This window comes from Takifugu rubripes, chromosome 4, assembly GCF_901000725.2.
Source record: "Takifugu rubripes chromosome 4, fTakRub1.2, whole genome shotgun sequence".
NCBI lineage: Eukaryota > Metazoa > Chordata > Actinopteri > Tetraodontiformes > Tetraodontidae > Takifugu > Takifugu rubripes.
The window spans coordinates 10,446,542-10,463,758 of record NC_042288.1 but is presented as its reverse complement, the minus strand read 5'-3'; the positions used below and the strand labels follow the sequence as shown (position 1 = coordinate 10,463,758).

The 17,217-nt window shown below is 46.1% G+C and overlaps 1 protein-coding gene across 6 annotated transcripts in view; it reads left to right on the top strand.

Annotated features, from left to right (window-relative positions):
• ebf3b (EBF transcription factor 3b) overlaps positions 1-17,217 on the top strand; it is a 66,028-nt gene that overhangs the window by 36,713 nt on the left and 12,098 nt on the right. For 2 of the 6 annotated variants that reach the window (XM_029834707.1, XM_011603238.2), the window contains exons 7-10: positions 1,921-2,002; positions 3,901-4,042; positions 8,476-8,609; positions 8,729-8,855. In XM_029834707.1, coding sequence (XP_029690567.1) covers positions 1,921-2,002; positions 3,901-4,042; positions 8,476-8,609; positions 8,729-8,855 — 485 coding nt within the window. The remainder of the gene's footprint in view (positions 1-1,920; positions 2,003-3,900; positions 4,043-8,475; positions 8,610-8,728; positions 8,856-17,217) is intronic. The other 4 variants (XM_029834709.1, XM_003963952.3, XM_029834708.1 and 1 more) reach the window with 2 other exon arrangements.

The following is a 17,217-nucleotide window of genomic DNA, read 5'->3' as shown; positions in this document are numbered from 1 at the left end:
GGACTATGAAAATTAAGCTTATCTTTTTTAGCAGAGAAATTGTTCTTAATTGCCTTCATAACAGTAAACATAAAGGAGCTGCTTTATGATAGCGTGGGCACTCACTTTCTTGTGTTTATTGTTTCTTAACTTTGGGTTCTGCCAAAGTGGAAACAGTATGAAAAAGCATTAAAGTATCCAAGAAAACAGAGAAGACTCAAAATAAGTCTCAAAGTAATATCTCTCTTTTATGAACTCAATGACTATGTATTCTCTCCCCTCTTACACACTTGTGTGTACAGTAGGCGCGCGCGCACGAGGCCGCAGACGTGCACGCGCACCCTCGCCTTCCCCAATTTGTATGAGAGGCGACAGACAAATAAAAGTCGTATTTCAGGTCTGCTTTCCGCAGATGTCTGCTGCTCTACATTATGACTCTTTGGGGAAATAAAAACAGGGTCAGGGAATTAGAGTACATAATGGTCATTTTCATGATCAGCCAACAGATGCAACCCAAAAACAGAGTGAGCACAATCAAGCGAAATGCACTAATGACAAGTCAGGTTTTTTTACGGCCCCGCCACACACTGACAGGCAATCAGCATTCTGGCGTGGCTTAAAACGGGTTTTATTGATGCCAGAGCCAAAGCTCCTTGGATGTGGAGCGAAAATATTTTCTCACCTCTCCTCTCCCTCCCCGGCCCTCGGCGGAGCACAAGGTATAGGAGTCTATCGAAGATCGCTTCTAAATGACCAGTGCATGTGTTAATGTGGCCAGGGTTAGAAGGGTCATTTCAGACTCTGATTTATGGCCTGGCCGGGATCCCACCGGGCGAACGAGAAGACTTAAGTGTTGTGAAAACGTCCTCGCCGGCCACACAAGCCACTGTATTTAGCTGAATGAAATGGCCGTGCAATCTATGGTGCAATCTATGGTAATCCAATGAGCCACTGCGATTCTGTATACCAATGTGGTGTTACATTGGTAGCCAGAGTATTGCATGTTGTAATTCTAGTGCAACGTGATGAGAAACAAATATCGCGGCACGGTATTTATAATGAGACGAAGAAAGCAAAAGCGCAGCCGTGATTTGCTGGGAGAATTTGTAAAAACAAGGAGTCTATTTCATTGTTTATTCTGTGTGGGTGCGTGGGCTTCACACACCGGGCTGCATCTGACTTCCCTTCTCCCCCTCGCATTCTTGTTAATCTCACTCGTTTTAAACTTCTGCTTTTTTTCTTTTTGTTTTCATCTGCGATGCTGCATCTGATGCGCGCAGCTTTATCGACAGATTCTGTGTGACGATAGAAAATGCAGACGATGGCGGCGGCTTACGAACCGACCGAGCCCAGATCTCACTCAGACGTGACATTTGTTCAGAGACGATTAGCCAGGTTGTAATTTGTGGCATAATTGCCTCACCCACCCACAAGTGCATGGGTGTGTGTATGCGTTATGCGTCCGTGTGTGTGTGGCATACGGCGGTCCCAGGAGTGTCCGCCTAATTGCCTGACAGGACTATAAGTTTTGTGGCGCGCTCTCACCTTGTTAGGTCCTTTATCCCCGATGCTCTTCAAACAAGACCTGGTCACAGGTGGGCCTCATTTGCTTCCCTATTGAACAGGAGAACTTTAATTGCACAGGGGGTGTCCTGGGATTAAAGAGGTGGGTGGAATATCAAGTGACTTCCTGTATGTTAGTGGCAGATGGGTGTTGGGAAAGACCCATGAACTCAGGTGAGGCGACGAGATGACAAAGGCGGACGCTCCTGATTTCAGTGTCATAAGCGGAATCATTTTCAAACGCACAAATCTTCTTTTTCCACCTCTGTTGACGTATGAATGACTAAATGATGGCTGTTTGATATTTAGAACTGAATTATAGCAGCGGTTTAGCTTTAGATTTAATCCTATTTTGCTTTCTTTTGTTATCTCTTTCAGATTCTTCCTAAAATTCTTCCTGAAGTGCAATCAGAACTGTCTGAAGAATGCAGGAAATCCACGGGACATGCGCAGATTCCAGGTAACTCCAGTGTACAAATGCACAAATACACGGCACAGTCGCATATGAAAGCACTGTGATTGGCACCAAGCGAGTCGACAACCAGAGGAACAGAGAGTGAGAAATCCTGTGCGCTCTGGACAGAATATTTATTAGGGAATACCATCTGACACAAATAAGGATGTAGGATTTAAGAGTGCCATCAATTGTGCTCCTGACAGTTTTCTGAGCTCAGCGCAGAGGGGAGGACGCTCCAACCACATGTAACAACAGTGTTAACTCAGGATCTGTCTGGCAGCGGAAACGCATACCTTCTTATACACACATATGCACAAGCACGCACACACTCACAGGCAGGCGCGCATATGGATGCATACCCTAGGAGCGCATATATTTGCTTTCTCTACATCCATCTCTCATTCTTCCCCACATATGAATGCACTTAAACCCGTGCATCTGCAGGACTCTGTATGACCAGTGGAAATCACCCTAAGCCATCTGAAAACCATCATTATTGTGGGCTGACAAAATGCAGCAATTTACACTAAAAGGACATGACTGTTGAACACTTTTAGTGCTTCTCTAACTCGACACCGTCTAGTGTGTCAGTTAGTCCCGACCCCTTTTCAGTCCATCTATCCACCCAACCAACCAACCAACCAAACAAATAAACAACTAACCAACCAACTAACCAACCAACCAACCAACCAACGGAGACATTTTTTACCCTCCAGGTCAAGATGAGATAGTCAGAGTTTAGTGTGATTTGTGATCATCGGTGTAGTTACAAAATCCAAAGTGGTGGTGGTGGGGGCGCCCTGTGATAGACACACAAGTCAATATCCTCCAGGAAGGAAGCCCAGACATGAAACAGAAAAGACAGGGTGTCCCCTCCTGATGTCACCACTATTAGACCTCCTCTGGCTTCTCAAATCTTCCCTCGGGGTGAATGTGGACTGATGCATGACAGCCACCGAGGGCTTTCACCCCTCAAAACAAGAAAGAAGAAAACTGAAGCCAAGCTCTTTTTGTGAAAGTAAAATACACATAAATATGTCTCCAACAACAAGGATCTGGATTTTTATTAATGTCCATGCTCATCCTGAGAGTTTGGTCCAACAGTTAGCATGTGGTTTTCCCCTAAATAGGTTTCCCAGATGCTCCGACATAGGTGTTTCAATAGCCAAAGTTGTGTATTCTGCATGCCTTCCACTCCACTTATTACCCCCAAAAACCAGCTGGAGGCCAGAAAGGGCCCAATCCATCATCCTTCGCTTGGCCCAGCACTGAACCTGCTCATAAGAATGGAGCTCTTTCACTTCCCCCTCTCTCTCCTTACACCCCCACCCTTCCCATAACTAGAAAAAAAGGGAGAGCGAGAGAGAGCCCCCTAAATTCCACTGCTACTCCGAGGTCACTCACCGGCGAAGCAAACCTGAGAGGGGCTCTCTGTTTCCGGCTCAAAAAACACTTTGGCTATTCACATGTGGCTCCGTGTTTGGAGATGTGGTAGCCAAAAAACAACAACAAAAATAAGCATTATGAAATATGGAGTGTGGCTTGGAATCCGATCCCAGTAAAATGTCGGTTGAGTGATGGGATGGAGCACGGTTGAGTTGCTAATGACTCCAGTAATATTTTAAAAGGGAGGCCTTCCACCCTCAAATAGATGGACGAGCTGATCAATAATTTTGAGCTTCGGCTCTGATGACAGTTGGTAGAGTGGGTAAACGGAAATGGAATTTTAGTGATTGAAAAGTCAATTAGGCATGCAGAAACGCAAGACGCTAAAAAGCGTTAAAGAAAAACGGCCACGAGGCGAAGGTAAGGCGGTCTGTCCGGTCTGTCCGTATGCCCTGATGCCTGTTCTTCTGTTTCTCGTTAATTAATGACACGCTTCACTCTCATTCCCGTTGCAGGTTGTCGTATCGACGACCGTCAACGTTGACGGCCATGTCTTGGCTGTTTCCGACAACATGTTTGTACATAACAATTCCAAGCATGGGCGAAGGGCTCGCAGACTCGACCCTTCAGAAGGTACGCCTCCTTATCTGGAGAATGGTAGGCACATTTTTTGCATCTTATAATTTGCTGCACTCCTTTTCCCCCCCTCATCGTTTCTTTCCGTCACCCACCCATCATCCTGCAGTCACCCACCTAGTTGTTCCTAGTTCCTACGAAACATCTGGCCCTCCATCACGTTCACTTTTATTACTTTTTAATTTGCTTTTTTTTTTTTTGCCTCCATACTTGTTATTGTGGCTTGACTGGAAATTAGAGGTATCAATCTTTATTTATCATTCCGATATCTCGGGATAAGAAATCACAATTAAAAAATGTTCCGCCACTTTCAGCCTCCTAATGCACCTACATTTGTCCTAAAAGCCCATGCGAAACATGATCAAATTGCTTAAGAATTTGGCTGTGAGCTCAATTTCCTGTCATTGGGTTCTGCCGATTTAGCTGTGAGAGAGTGAAACGGCGGAGGAAGGAGAGAGAAAGAAGGGTGTGTGTGTGTTGGAGGGCGGAGGGGGGGAAAGGGGCTATGAGAAAAACAGAACTTACTGTTTTTCTTCCAACTGATTCCATATGATAGACTGATTGCCTGCTCAGCCAAGAGAGAGAGAAGAAGGACCACCAAACCATGGGAAATCTAAAAAGTAAATGCACTTAACATAACCTTCTGACCCTCGCGGCCTCCACACGCAGCTGACTCTAAAGTTTGCAAGAAAGGGGAAAAAAAAAGAAAAGAAAAGGAGAGAACTGACTTGGAACAACTGTGCAAATTGCTTATCTTCCGATTTGAGGAGCCAATTATAACTGGGCAAACAGTTTATATACACCACTGACTAAAGCTGGCTTCTCTACACATTAATGGGCATTAATGGTTCTATCACCAAAAGCAAATGTAATGTTTAATACAACAACTACTAATAAAAAAGTCCTGACAATTAATATATCTCAGTGCTCTCTGGTCCTAGTGGGGGGAAAGCTAATCTATTTGTTTTTGTCTTTATTAATGACTCCTATACTGGAGAACAAAATCAAATAATTAAAGTCCTGCCCGGAGCACCAAAGTCATTATGTTCGCTGACGTTCTGTTTGTGTGTTTCACGTTTATGACACGATAGGTGTGGATCGCCTAGCAACCGGTTTCTTAATGAGAGGAGCAATTAAAGAGGTTGAGCCCTCGCCTCCATGTTTCCACACTCCCACGGGACCGCATGTGTTGTCTATGCGTGCGTGCATGTGCGTGGGTGTGTGTGTGTGTGTGTCTGAGAGTGTATGTTCTTTACAGGTTACCCCCAACCCACCCTGTTTTCTTCCTCCCTTCAGTACACTCTTCAAAGCAGCAGAGTAACGCCCCGTAAAGCAAGAAAAGACGCTACTGTCAACCACCCAGTTGCACATGTCCTCGTCTAATAACTAAAATACATCTCAGAAGTTGCCTTTTTATTTTTTTCTTAGCTCAAACTAATTTGATATACATCAGCAATGGCCACTGGTGTTGCTGGACGTCTAACGATGAGCAATGTGACACATCTGAAACGGAGATCCTGTTCATGAAGTGTAACTTCAGTCACAACCTCCGCCCGGCTCTGACAACTAGCAGGCAGACAGACAGCGTGCTTCAAATTAGCAACACATTCTTCCCCGCAAGTTCACTGGGCGAGAAGTCTCAGACGTGCAGCTGGCTGAAGCCGAGAAGCGTCGCTTCCACCGCTCGCCTCGCATTGATCAAGAGGTGCTGCCCCCTACTGTTTCAGAACTGGGACAGCAAGTAGATGACAGGCTGAACCTCACAAAGAGGCATTTTTGTTCACTTGTGCGTACTGTCGCACAACAAGCACATTATGCATTCAGACATGAATGTGCTTTGTGGTTGGCTGTCACTCAAACATGTATAGATTCAGGCTCAAAGGTGCATAAACATGCTCACAAATAGCTGTCACCCCACTCGCACACAGACACACACACACAGCCGCAGTAGCAGTGACACTTCCAAATTCAGTTTCTTTTCCTCCTTTCCATTCTCTCGTCCCCTCACGCAGACACACACGAGCTCCTTGGTTGTGTTTCACCATGACAGAGCCCCAGACAATATAGAAGAGTCGCCACAGAGCCTGCAGCGCCCGCCTCATTTGCATGCCAAGTGGCTGTAATGCTGTTAGGGTTTATGCAATAAAGACAAGTGAATCCAGACTGCTGGGTGTAAAAGGAAGAAAGCGAGGGAACGATGGAGGAAGAGGGGCAAAGCAGAGGAGGGAAGGAGAAAGAGAAGGAGAGAGTGTAAGAGAGAGGTTGAGAGGAGCAGAGGAGGAGAGGGAGAGAGAGTCAAAGGGAACAGATGGCCCAGGGAGAGGTAAAAGGTATAATCCCATCAGCTGCACTATCAACCGACCATCTGGACATCCCACAGCACAATTACAACACATTTCAGCAGGCAGAACAAAGGACGGCTTCTTGGGGCCACATCAGACCTGTTTGAGTATCACAATACTAGAGCCGGGACCTCCTCTGCTCAGATCTTGGATCAGTTTTGACGTCCTCTACGCCTAACCTCAACGCCAGATAGGGGAAAATGAAGATCGAATCATGAACACGCTGCCGTGGGGGTCATTGGACCGCACCCCCCCCCCCCCCCCTCCCCTCAACCCCCCTCCCCTGAACCGTGCGTGAACTCAGAAGATGGGATTTTCAACAGTTACACGAAGTTTGTAAAGGTTTAGTGACGCAACACTCGCTCTTTGCGTCCTCATCCGTCTGCTCCTTGTGATGCCCATCATCTGCTGGGGGGGGGGGCACCGTGCGTGTCTGTCATCAGATCGCCTGTGCTGACTGTGTAATCCACTTCGCCACGGTCCCCATTCAGCACATGCTCCCCTCTCTGCCTGTGCATTGAGACGTATGCAAATTTTTCGAGGCAGAAGGATGGACGGCTTAGGGCCTCAGTCGCTGCCTCTCCATGGGTCCTTCTGTGTGTGGGAGGGGGCGCTGGGATTTCCGAGGTGGTGCGTCTGCGTGTGTGTGTGCGTGCGTTTGTGCGTGCCTGTTGTATGTAAAGGCTGCAGCTGCCCCCCGACAGTCACCGTCACCATCAGGCCCTCTTTTTTTTTTTTTGCCTCCTCCCCCCTCCTGCAAACCCGCCCCCCCCATCCCCAAAGTCAATTTGTTTACAGTAATTTTGAAGGGTGAATTATTTGCTGTAATCGTCCGCACTGATGAAGGTCAGGCCCTTAGAGGGGGCCCGGCATGCCCATAGAGGGTTGGTCCTCTTTCAGATGCTCCGCTTCGCAATTAAGGAAAGCAAATGTCACTCCTCCAGGCCTCACAAATGAAAATCTGTACGAGGTGATTAGCATGAAGTCAACAGCGCCTGTTAAAGTCAGATTCCCTGTAGTACCGATGTGTGTGTGCACTTTATGGGCAGGAGAGAGAGCAAACATGACCTGAACAGACCCAACAGCAAGGCAAACAAAGGGAGATGTCTTGTCTGGGGTGATCCATACAACAATGGCTGAGTGTGATTTACTTACTGGATGGAAAGGATAATAGAGGTTTACAACTGAGCTTGTATGGGAAAGAAGAGAACTGGCTGAAATAGTTAAATAGGGGAGGAAATAAACACGCAGAATTCACTGTGCGTTAAAGGATATTGATGGAAATAGATTAAATTTGATATTTCTATTTTATGGCCGACTGTCACGCCGTTGCTGCTGTAAACACGGTGTTGCGTTGAACACCATATTAAGGTAATGCATCAAATGACAGCGAATGTGAGGCGCCAGATCTCTCAAATTAGATTATAATAACAACTCGGACTGTTGATGAATGACAGGGCAACAACGCAGAAGTCATGCCAGATGAAAAGCACCGTAATAAACAATATGAAATGGATCAAATCGATCACAAAAAGAGAGCAAGAAAAAAAATATACAAACTCTTTTTGAATAATTCATGAGTGCATTTGGCGTTATGAAACCTGAGCCAACACTCGCTGTACTACATATGCAGAACAAAGGTAATGAAATAAGGTGAAGCCGTAAAGCTTTAGCTTGTCATTTCCACTTTAACAGCCTGTATTCTTGACTCATTTGAGATGTGTTCAACTTTGAAATTCTTACTGTACATGCGGCTGCATGCTTAATCAATTCTGATCGCTACATTTTGCCCTGACACATAATTTGCTCCATCAAATCATTTTCCTGGCGAGCCCAGCATTTAGCCTTTGTGAAGTGGACCATTTGAAGGGTCTGCTTAACTACACCACTCCAGCGCACTGATAAATGATTTTGATTCTCGGGCCTTAAAGGACAAATCCATCATTTTCTTTTTTTTTTTTTTCCGGAGGCAATTTCCATGATATGTCTTTGTGAGAGACAAGGAGGGCTGAACACAGAGGTGATGCAGTAATGTGTCTTAGGGGAAAGAGACATGAGCTTGACAATTGAAGCTCAGATGCTGAATTTGCTCTTCTCTTTGTCTTGGATAAGCAGCCACCCCGTGCATCAAGGCTATCAGCCCAAGCGAGGGATGGACCACTGGTGGAGCCACTGTCATCATCATAGGAGACAACTTCTTTGACGGGCTACAAGTTGTGTTTGGCACCATGCTCGTATGGAGCGAGGTATGATACTGTTTAATTAGCATTAGCAATCATCTGGTTTTCTGTTATTACAAAACACAGTGTCATGTTTTGTTATTACTGAATTACTGACTATTTCTTATCCTTTCTCGTCAACCCAGCTGATAACTCCTCACGCCATCCGGGTCCAGACTCCCCCTCGGCACATCCCTGGTGTTGTGGAAGTCACGCTGTCCTACAAGTCCAAGCAGTTCTGCAAAGGTGCCCCTGGGAGATTTGTCTACACTGGTGAGTTGAAACCTCTTTCTCACACCCTCTCTTGTTTCCTTGCTCTTATCCTGTTGCTGCCCTTCTCGCTGTCTCTAGACGGTGCCTGTAGACCCGAGTCTACACACTAATAATGACCTAATCACTGTCCTGTATTAAAAGTTAAACATGTGAAAGCTGCGCTGCTAGCTAAAAACTTCTCTTTTTAAAAAAGGGGAACCTAAAAATGTAACTTGATCCCTCTCTGACCCGCCATCATATCAGGGTGCTGCCAAGCTCTGTTAAACTCAAGCTGTCAGGATCACTCATTCTGTCAATTCTCTTTATCTGCCTGCTCATGAGACAGGATAACGCCCCGCTAATTTGCTGATTTTGTAAGGCAAAATGTGATTTCATTCTTTTTTTCCTGAATCAGATGAGAAACATAATATCCAAGTTAAGTGCATGAGCGAGTCTGAAGGTATTCTCATGTGTCCTTAATATGAATTCATCAGAGAAAAGTATGCAAAGAAACAACAGGGGGGTGTGGGGGGGGGTATGAGAGGGAAACGTGTGTGAGTCACACTGTAAGTAAAGAATCTGATTATCGTGGCAAACAGGAGGAAGTGGTGGTCTTATCTGTCATCATTGGCGAGGAGACAGAGGTTGTGGGGGTCAGAACCTGTCTGACCTGGAAGCCTCTGTCTGTTCTAACTCTGATGGGCAGACCGAAACAGGGGCGCGTCAGAGCGCTCTCACTTCCCCCAGCACCCCCGGTCTCCGGCACAACCGTGGCCTTGAGCTCAGCAGAATTGCAAAGTGGGGTCTGGAACACCCTTCAACCCCCCCGCCACCCCTGTCCAGACCCCTCCAATCCTGGTGCAGCTGTTTCTCATCAAGTCGCTCCCCCAACCACCTCTCCCTTACTCCACAAACCACCACCGCTACCACCCCCATCCATCCGTCCCCTTCTCCTCCAACCGTGCAGTCTGGCCAAGCTCTCCTGCATTTAACCTCCCTAGCAGGAGTGGAGCAGAGGCCAACAAGGCACCAAGATAATGAAACAGGAGAGCAGTGGCCACGTAAGGGCACGCCAGTCTGTTTGTGTGAGAGTCAGCACGGAAAGTGCACGTGGGCGTGTGTGCACATGTGCACATGTGTTTCTGCACAGCCTCGAGAAGGTGTATAAGTTAAGACATTAATGGCTTCTATAGCACCCTGGTGAAAGTGCCAGGTCCCTTAAGAACAGACCCCATTAGTCACAGAGGCTAAGCGGATTGGGATGATTACCATCAGGTTTTACTGGGGAAATGTGTCCCCGTCTCTCCGTCTTTGTTGCACCCCCACCTCCATTCCTCCTCTCCGTCTTCCCCGGGTTCCTACTCACTTCCAGTTAGTATAAAGATACAATTACCCCTGGAGGCAACGGTGGTGCAATTGATTAGTGCGCTGAATTAAAAGAGAAAGTCACCAATAGACAGGTCCAGTTCCTCTGCTCTGCTATTCCCCATGTGGCTCACCCTGATTGTACAAAGGTTTGACGCCTGAGAGAATGCGCCGGTTAAAGAGTGCGGAACGCACGCCGTTAGAACAAGGCATCACTGACTCCATATGGACAATAATTGCCAGGTAAAAGGATGTTAGCTACTTCTCTAAAAGCTCAATTGGCAGACATCCTTGCGCGCATGTGAGTCGATCGCGTATTTAAGCGTGAAACACCTCATTTCAAAGCGTAGCTTTCCTACGTTACCCCACGTTAAAATGGATTGCGCTGCACAAGCAAATGGGTTTGACATGACCCGGAGTTACAATAGCAAATTACCTTCGCTAGAAAGGGCATATGTGGTGACACGGTGCTGATTAAATGGCACAAAATGTTCTGTCATTCCGGAGACATGCAAATCAAAGGTCTGGTTATCAAAGCGCGCGTCTTCAAGCATGACCGGGGAGCACGGCTGCAGAGAAATGTCTCTTTTTGACATTTTCTTCTCCGTCATGTTGACTCTTCTTGCACCATCACCCTAATTGTGGAGATTTAACTCGCTCAATTTAAGAAATTATCACAAATTACCGAGAGCCAACATAGAGAAGAGTCCAGCCAATTTGAACAGCAGCAGAACACGTCCTCACTCGGGTTAGTACCCTGGAAGCGTTCCAAAACTCACAATCCATTCTCAGAAAGGGAGCACCCTGTAGTGTGTGTCAAATAATACCATTGGCATTGACTATTCAATGTTTAAAACACTAATGAGACAAGCAGACATACTATATAAAACTTTAGCAGACTGGGTTACAGCGTGTATTTCCGCTCTTTAATTGGTACTTTTTAAAGGAATGAAATGTTGGTCGGGCTTTTCTACGTTACAGAACACACATTTGACCCTCTATCATTAAGCTCTCCCTTAGAGTTGGCCAGCTTGTCCTCTGACTAATCCATGTATTGGTTATCCATTGGTCCAACTGTCAGCAAGGTTGTAGAAAATCAAAAGGAGAAAGTCCTGGCTGTACCTGAGGTCAATACTATATTATACTTTCCACTTATTAAACCCTGCACACTGCACATGCTGGTTTGATCAGACATTTCTCAAACAAAAAGCCTCAATTTTCAGCCCCATTTACAGCATCTTAACCTTTTCGCTTTATAGCTTCATTCCTGTTTGGAAAGAGTGCATCATAAATAAAAACTTTGACTGCACAACGTCTCCAATCTAAACTCCTAATTGCATTAGAGCTTTTGGTTTTCTATCCCGGCTAAGTTTTCGGGAGAGCTCCCCTCCAGGGGGAAACGGTGCAGGCCCCTGGTAATATGGTTCTGCAAGCAGTCCTAACACACTCAGTCACTATTTATCCTAATCAGTGACATCCACATAACCAGGATTGCTTAAAATGAGCCCCTTCCGCGCCCCAGAAAACGCACATTTACCGGGACCCCATTTGTCATGGGTAAATTGAGGGTCAGTAAACTTCGCCTGTATCCTCCAGTGGGGATCCAGGACATGCATCATAACGTTAGGAGAGAATGATTGGCGAAGGCGAGCTGTCACACATTTGTCAGGGGGAAGGGAACATTATTTGCTAATTTCCCAAGCTGGGCACTGACAGGGTGCTTCGTCTTCAGACCTTTGGTGACCGGCAGGGCTTCCCAGCTATTAGTACAAGTCAAGCGTTTTTTTTTCTTCCCTTTCACTGTAAAGCGGCAGTAATAAGAGCCATTCATTCGACCTCACAAGATCATAGCGCAGTGGTGAAGCAGTGGACGCCCCATACGGTGCACCTGCTTTTGCCTTCGTTGAGGCCAGACAGCCTTGAGGGCTGATGGATCACAAACTTTCCTCGTCAAGGTGACGCTATTGACTCCACTGCACCAAAATCTGACAAAATGGGTATGAAGCAGTCATTCATCAACATAAGGACAAAGGGGTCATGTGTGCTTCACTCAATACTCCCGGAGATCAAGAAATGTCAGCCCTGCGAGGGATGGAAAAGGAAGATGTTCTCTGTAGTTAAGCAGGAACTACAATATATAATGGGCCAATCGATCACAACCAACTTTTAATGAAACGAATTACAGATATAAATAGTGATTCCGCCTTCTCAATTCCAAATGTAACCTCACTTCCTGCTGTAGTCTTAGAAAAAGGAACAGCATGTAATGTAGTCTGAAAACCCCCCAAAGCCGATAAACAAATGGAGACAACTTTATCAGGCCACATCAGATAGGACCCTTTGCTGTTCAGCTCGTGACTCAGGCCCGTCCGTGCCCTCCTCTCCGCCCAACCGTCACTTTGAAGTCGCAGAGCGAGAGGCCGATCAGATGGACTGCTTCCTTTTCATTTCCGATCCTGCAGGGTTGGGTTTGGTGGCTGCTCAGTTCTGGGGTGTGGCCAACAGCCAAGATATGCTATAATCAAAGGCATCCAGGGCGGCATGTAAACAGATCAACTTGAGAAGAGGAAACATTAAATACCGTACGTTACGTAAGAATGCCACAGTCTCGGCTGCTGAATCCTGCACCCATAAGAGCTTCATTTTGAGACGTTTTTAGGTAAATCGCATAGAAATTTCCCCACAGGAATTCCCCCCACAGGATAAAAACACGCGAGCCCCTGGTTAGCTGGGTTGTACCTCATTGGCAGAAGGGTTTTAACACATGTCAAAGCATGTTATCCGCTAGTCGTGTCCACATACCTGCCTGTCTCATTACAAACTCTGGTATTTAGCATCAGCTCTGCAGGAGTGGACTTGACGCCGGTTGCCAAGTTATCCACTACTGGTTTGAAGGCCTCGCGAGCTTGTGCGTAGCGTGACAAGGTTCCACGGAGGAAGGTCCTTGTGTCCAATTAGAGGGTTGATGTGACACGTGCAAGCACTCCCCTACTGTCAGGCAGCTTGTCAGGTAGGCTTTGAGACGCACGCGGTGGCATTATTCCACAGCGTGTTATCAGCAAGTGACCTGTGAAATCCAGCTCTGGGAAATTGATTGAAATAAGCACTTGCAGTTGGGCATGTGTTTTCCCCATCACGCCTCTCGGAGAAACACAGAGGGGTTATCTTTCAAAAGGAAAAAATAAATAAAATGAAAGTATGGGTGTGTTTTTCCTTGCAGTGAGGATGGCACTCATTGATTTATTTTTTAATTGGACCCACTTTTTGTCCCACCGTATCGTTAGAGGTCTGTTTGTAATGGCTCTTAAAATGGATTGTCCTCACCGAGCCACGGCATCAGTTTTCCGTCGGAGGAAAGATAGACAGAAAAGGCAGGGGGGAAGGAGGGGAGGGGGGTGCTTGATAGACGAGGATCTCTCCCCTCCTCCTCCTCTTTTTTCCGCCTCCTCCTCTTCTTGCCCCATTTTCAGCATGATCCACACCCGACGGGCTTTAAAAGGACCCCGCTCCCTCCTCCCATGCCTGCGCCTCCTTACGCTGCCGCGTTTTGATTGAAATTCATCGGCAAGTTTATTGAGAAATGAATGAGGGAGGCAGCGAAGTATTGACTTTGAGAGGAAAACACAACTCATCTTGAATGAGGGGGAAAACGCGGCCGTAATTTAGCCGCCATCGATCTGAGCCCCGTCCATGTATTGATCTTCATTTTACAATATTAATTTGCGCCAGCAATCAGCTGTGAAGGGAACCCATTTGATTTCTGTTGGCCGGTAATGTGTGAAAGTCCACCGCTGTCCTCAGAGAAGTGGCACACATACTTTAGATGTCATCTAAGAGGATTGAACAGGTGTCTCTGGCCATTTTTAATAACACAACCGATATGAAGAGAGCCTGAAATTATGGATGTGCAATCTGTAACACTGCTCCCTTTTAACCGTGTTAATTACATTTTATCTGTTGCAGGAGCAATATCTGCTGGAGACTGTAACTCTCCAGGATTTTTTTTTCTCCATCTGTATTGGCTCAAAGTTCATGAAATTTCAATGAACATTGATCTGTCTCCATTGATTTATCCTAACTGCAGATCTTTGAAATTTTAATTTCCTGTTCATCTCAAGACTGCTGGAGATGGAATCACTCAGTGATAACTGGCGGCAGTGGATGGAGATGATATGGTCAGTGTTAAAACAGATGAGGTTTGCTCTGCGTGGGTTTGCTGTGACAATTCCAATCTGGTTTGGCTTGGATTTTCCTCTACGTGCATGCACTCTCTCTATCTTCTCAACAAATGGAAGATGCTCTGACTATAGTGTGAAGCAGCATGCCGGTCTTTGGATGGTAACTATTTAAATTCCACCCTTCTAAGTGACTCTGAGTGGCACCCTTTACTTATGTCCCGCTGCAGATGGCTAAATATCAATCCCTGTTGGTGTTCTTCCATCAAAGAGACAGGTCCCGGGGAGGCTTCAGTCAGACACTTTGACAAGTCACAAATGCAATAACACGTGAATGAACTTCTTCCTGTGCTGTTTATCTGCCCCCCCCCCACTTCCAACTCCCACTCCACCTCTAATTTGTGTTAAGGGGGAAGAAAAAAATAACTGTTCAATGGTGTAGGAGGAGTGGAGATAAGCTCGAAGCAGTTAAGTATAATTAGCGAAAGTAATAGCTGGCAAATGGCAACAAGGCTAGGTTTTTATCTCCTGGAAAGATAGAGTTATCGTAATAAGCTGTAATGGCTGGCAGGAATGCTAGCACTCCGTGCAAGCCTCCATTGAGGCTCACTGACTTAACAAGGAACAATTTCCCTTAAATTTACTGCTTTGCTCAAACATTTCCCTATGTTTATACCTTTATAGTGTAAGTCAACGTGCAGTGTTCAATCCGCTTCCATATAGATCGAGGGCACGCACTGGTTTATTGCCATGTAAGCACTTCTGGCTGCCAACGTCGGCCATGTTACACTGTTCCTGCAGAGCGGTTACTCGTGTCCTATTTCCAGAGAACATGGAGAAGGAGCAGCGCACCAGTCAGATGCCATGTACACTCCATCCACTCTACATTTTAAGTGAAGTGGCGAGCTGAGGCACCTAAAAGAGCTCTCAGAGAAAATGTTTTTGCGGTTTTCGAAGGAGGAAGGCAGATTAAGGCATCAGATCAGAATAAGATCGGGAAGTGCGCATTCCAGGCAGCAGAAATTCCACTGAAATCCGGCCAGGAGTACTTGTGCATATGTGATATATTCAAAATTGGAAATGATATGGCCACAGCTGCACACCGAGTCATGCATTCCATTCGCTCATATTCAGAAACATGATCATTGACTCTGTAGAGTGAGAAAACATCTAAAATATCTACCTTGGATAAAGTCTTCTCTCTCTCTTTCTTACATTAATAATTATATTTGATGGTACTTTATTGAATTTTTGAAATTCTCTTGACTCCAGAAAACAATGAAAGGAGAAAATCCACACTGAGTCTGTACGTTTACCACAGGCAGGCAGAAAATATCACCCTTAATTAATTGAACATGCAATCTGTCTGCATCTAAATGGAAAATGAGTGAAAATTAAAATTCTATTGGTCCATAATGTTCACCACCCGCCCCCCCACCCTTTGTCCGCGTACTCTTCATCTCTCCTGCAAAGTATTCAAATGCGAGCCCTGCCTTACCTCCCTGTGTCTCTTTTTCTCTAATTATCCGTGAGGTCAGTAAGCAAAATGGGGAAGAAGCCAGGAGATCAATACAAATTATCCCTGAGCAAACCAGTGCTGACAGTTTGAATTGCAGCATATGTTTACCCAAAATCAGGCAATTTATCTTAATATCAGGCGAGTAATGCAGCAGGGGTGAGAGGTCACACAATCTCTCCACCTCATAATTACCCGCCTCTAAAACAGGAAAGTGGTATTGATTGGCCGTGAGCCGGGAAGCGGGCGTGACTGGAACGTGCCAGTGACCCCCCCCCCCCCCTCCATCCTGCCACAACCTACTTCCCCCAACCTTCCTCAGTCCCTCCTCCCCTTGACTAGACTCCCCACCCTGCACAGGATTTATGGGATATGTGTGGAGGGTCTCATGTTTCTCCGCAGTAACTGTGAATCCTCACAGAATGGGCAAAGGAGGGGGGCCGTGCTCTTTATGCACCCCCCCTTTTACTTCCCTTGGCGCAAACACCCCCCCCCTTCCCCATATTGTGTTGGAAGGACAAGGAGGGCCAAACTAAATTTGGCATGCATGGAGTCACACAAGGGCAGGTCAGAGCCAGATTGGATTGTTACATCTTAAAAAGAGAAACTTTATGACAGAGTGTGAAGTTGGAACATAAGAATACAAAAAAAACCCAGCGTGTGTGTGTGTGTGCTTGTGTCAACGTGTGTGGGATAGGAAAAACTAAGAGGAACAGTCCCAATGAGTCTTGTAAGTGCTCAGCAGATGAAAGAAAATCTTTTGCTGTGGAAAGAAAAAAAAAATGGGATATGAATACAGACATAACACATTTATTCTCCGGATTCAATATAAGTGCTCAGTATACATCATCAGCAGCTCTTACAGGATTATTGACATTGTCTGTGTCTGTCTGCGCCAGCGTACATGCGGCGACTACAAAACTGTCAACTCATCAACTGACAGCACCGTTTAGCACTAATGCAAGTCTCCATCAGCTGTCAAAAGCATTTGCATGAAATCAATAGCAGATGGCGGCCTGTGTCACCAATTTCATTACGCCGGGGTTGTTACAAAGATCATCTCCATGATAGATGAGACGGCAACACGTCTGCATGTGGAGATCACGCCTGATGTTTGCGACTGCCCAACACTGACACCCAGTTAAATTGTTTTGCAAGCTGCACAAACCGCTGATAAAATTCGGCGCGGGCCCTTATTGATCTCCAGAGGACGCCCCCGCCCTCCAAACCGCATTCATCGCCAGTCTTAGGGCCGCCTTTACAGTAGAGCATCATTATCATCAGAAAGGTCCCATCAAATAGAAGAGCCCTCTCGACCCGGGTCTGG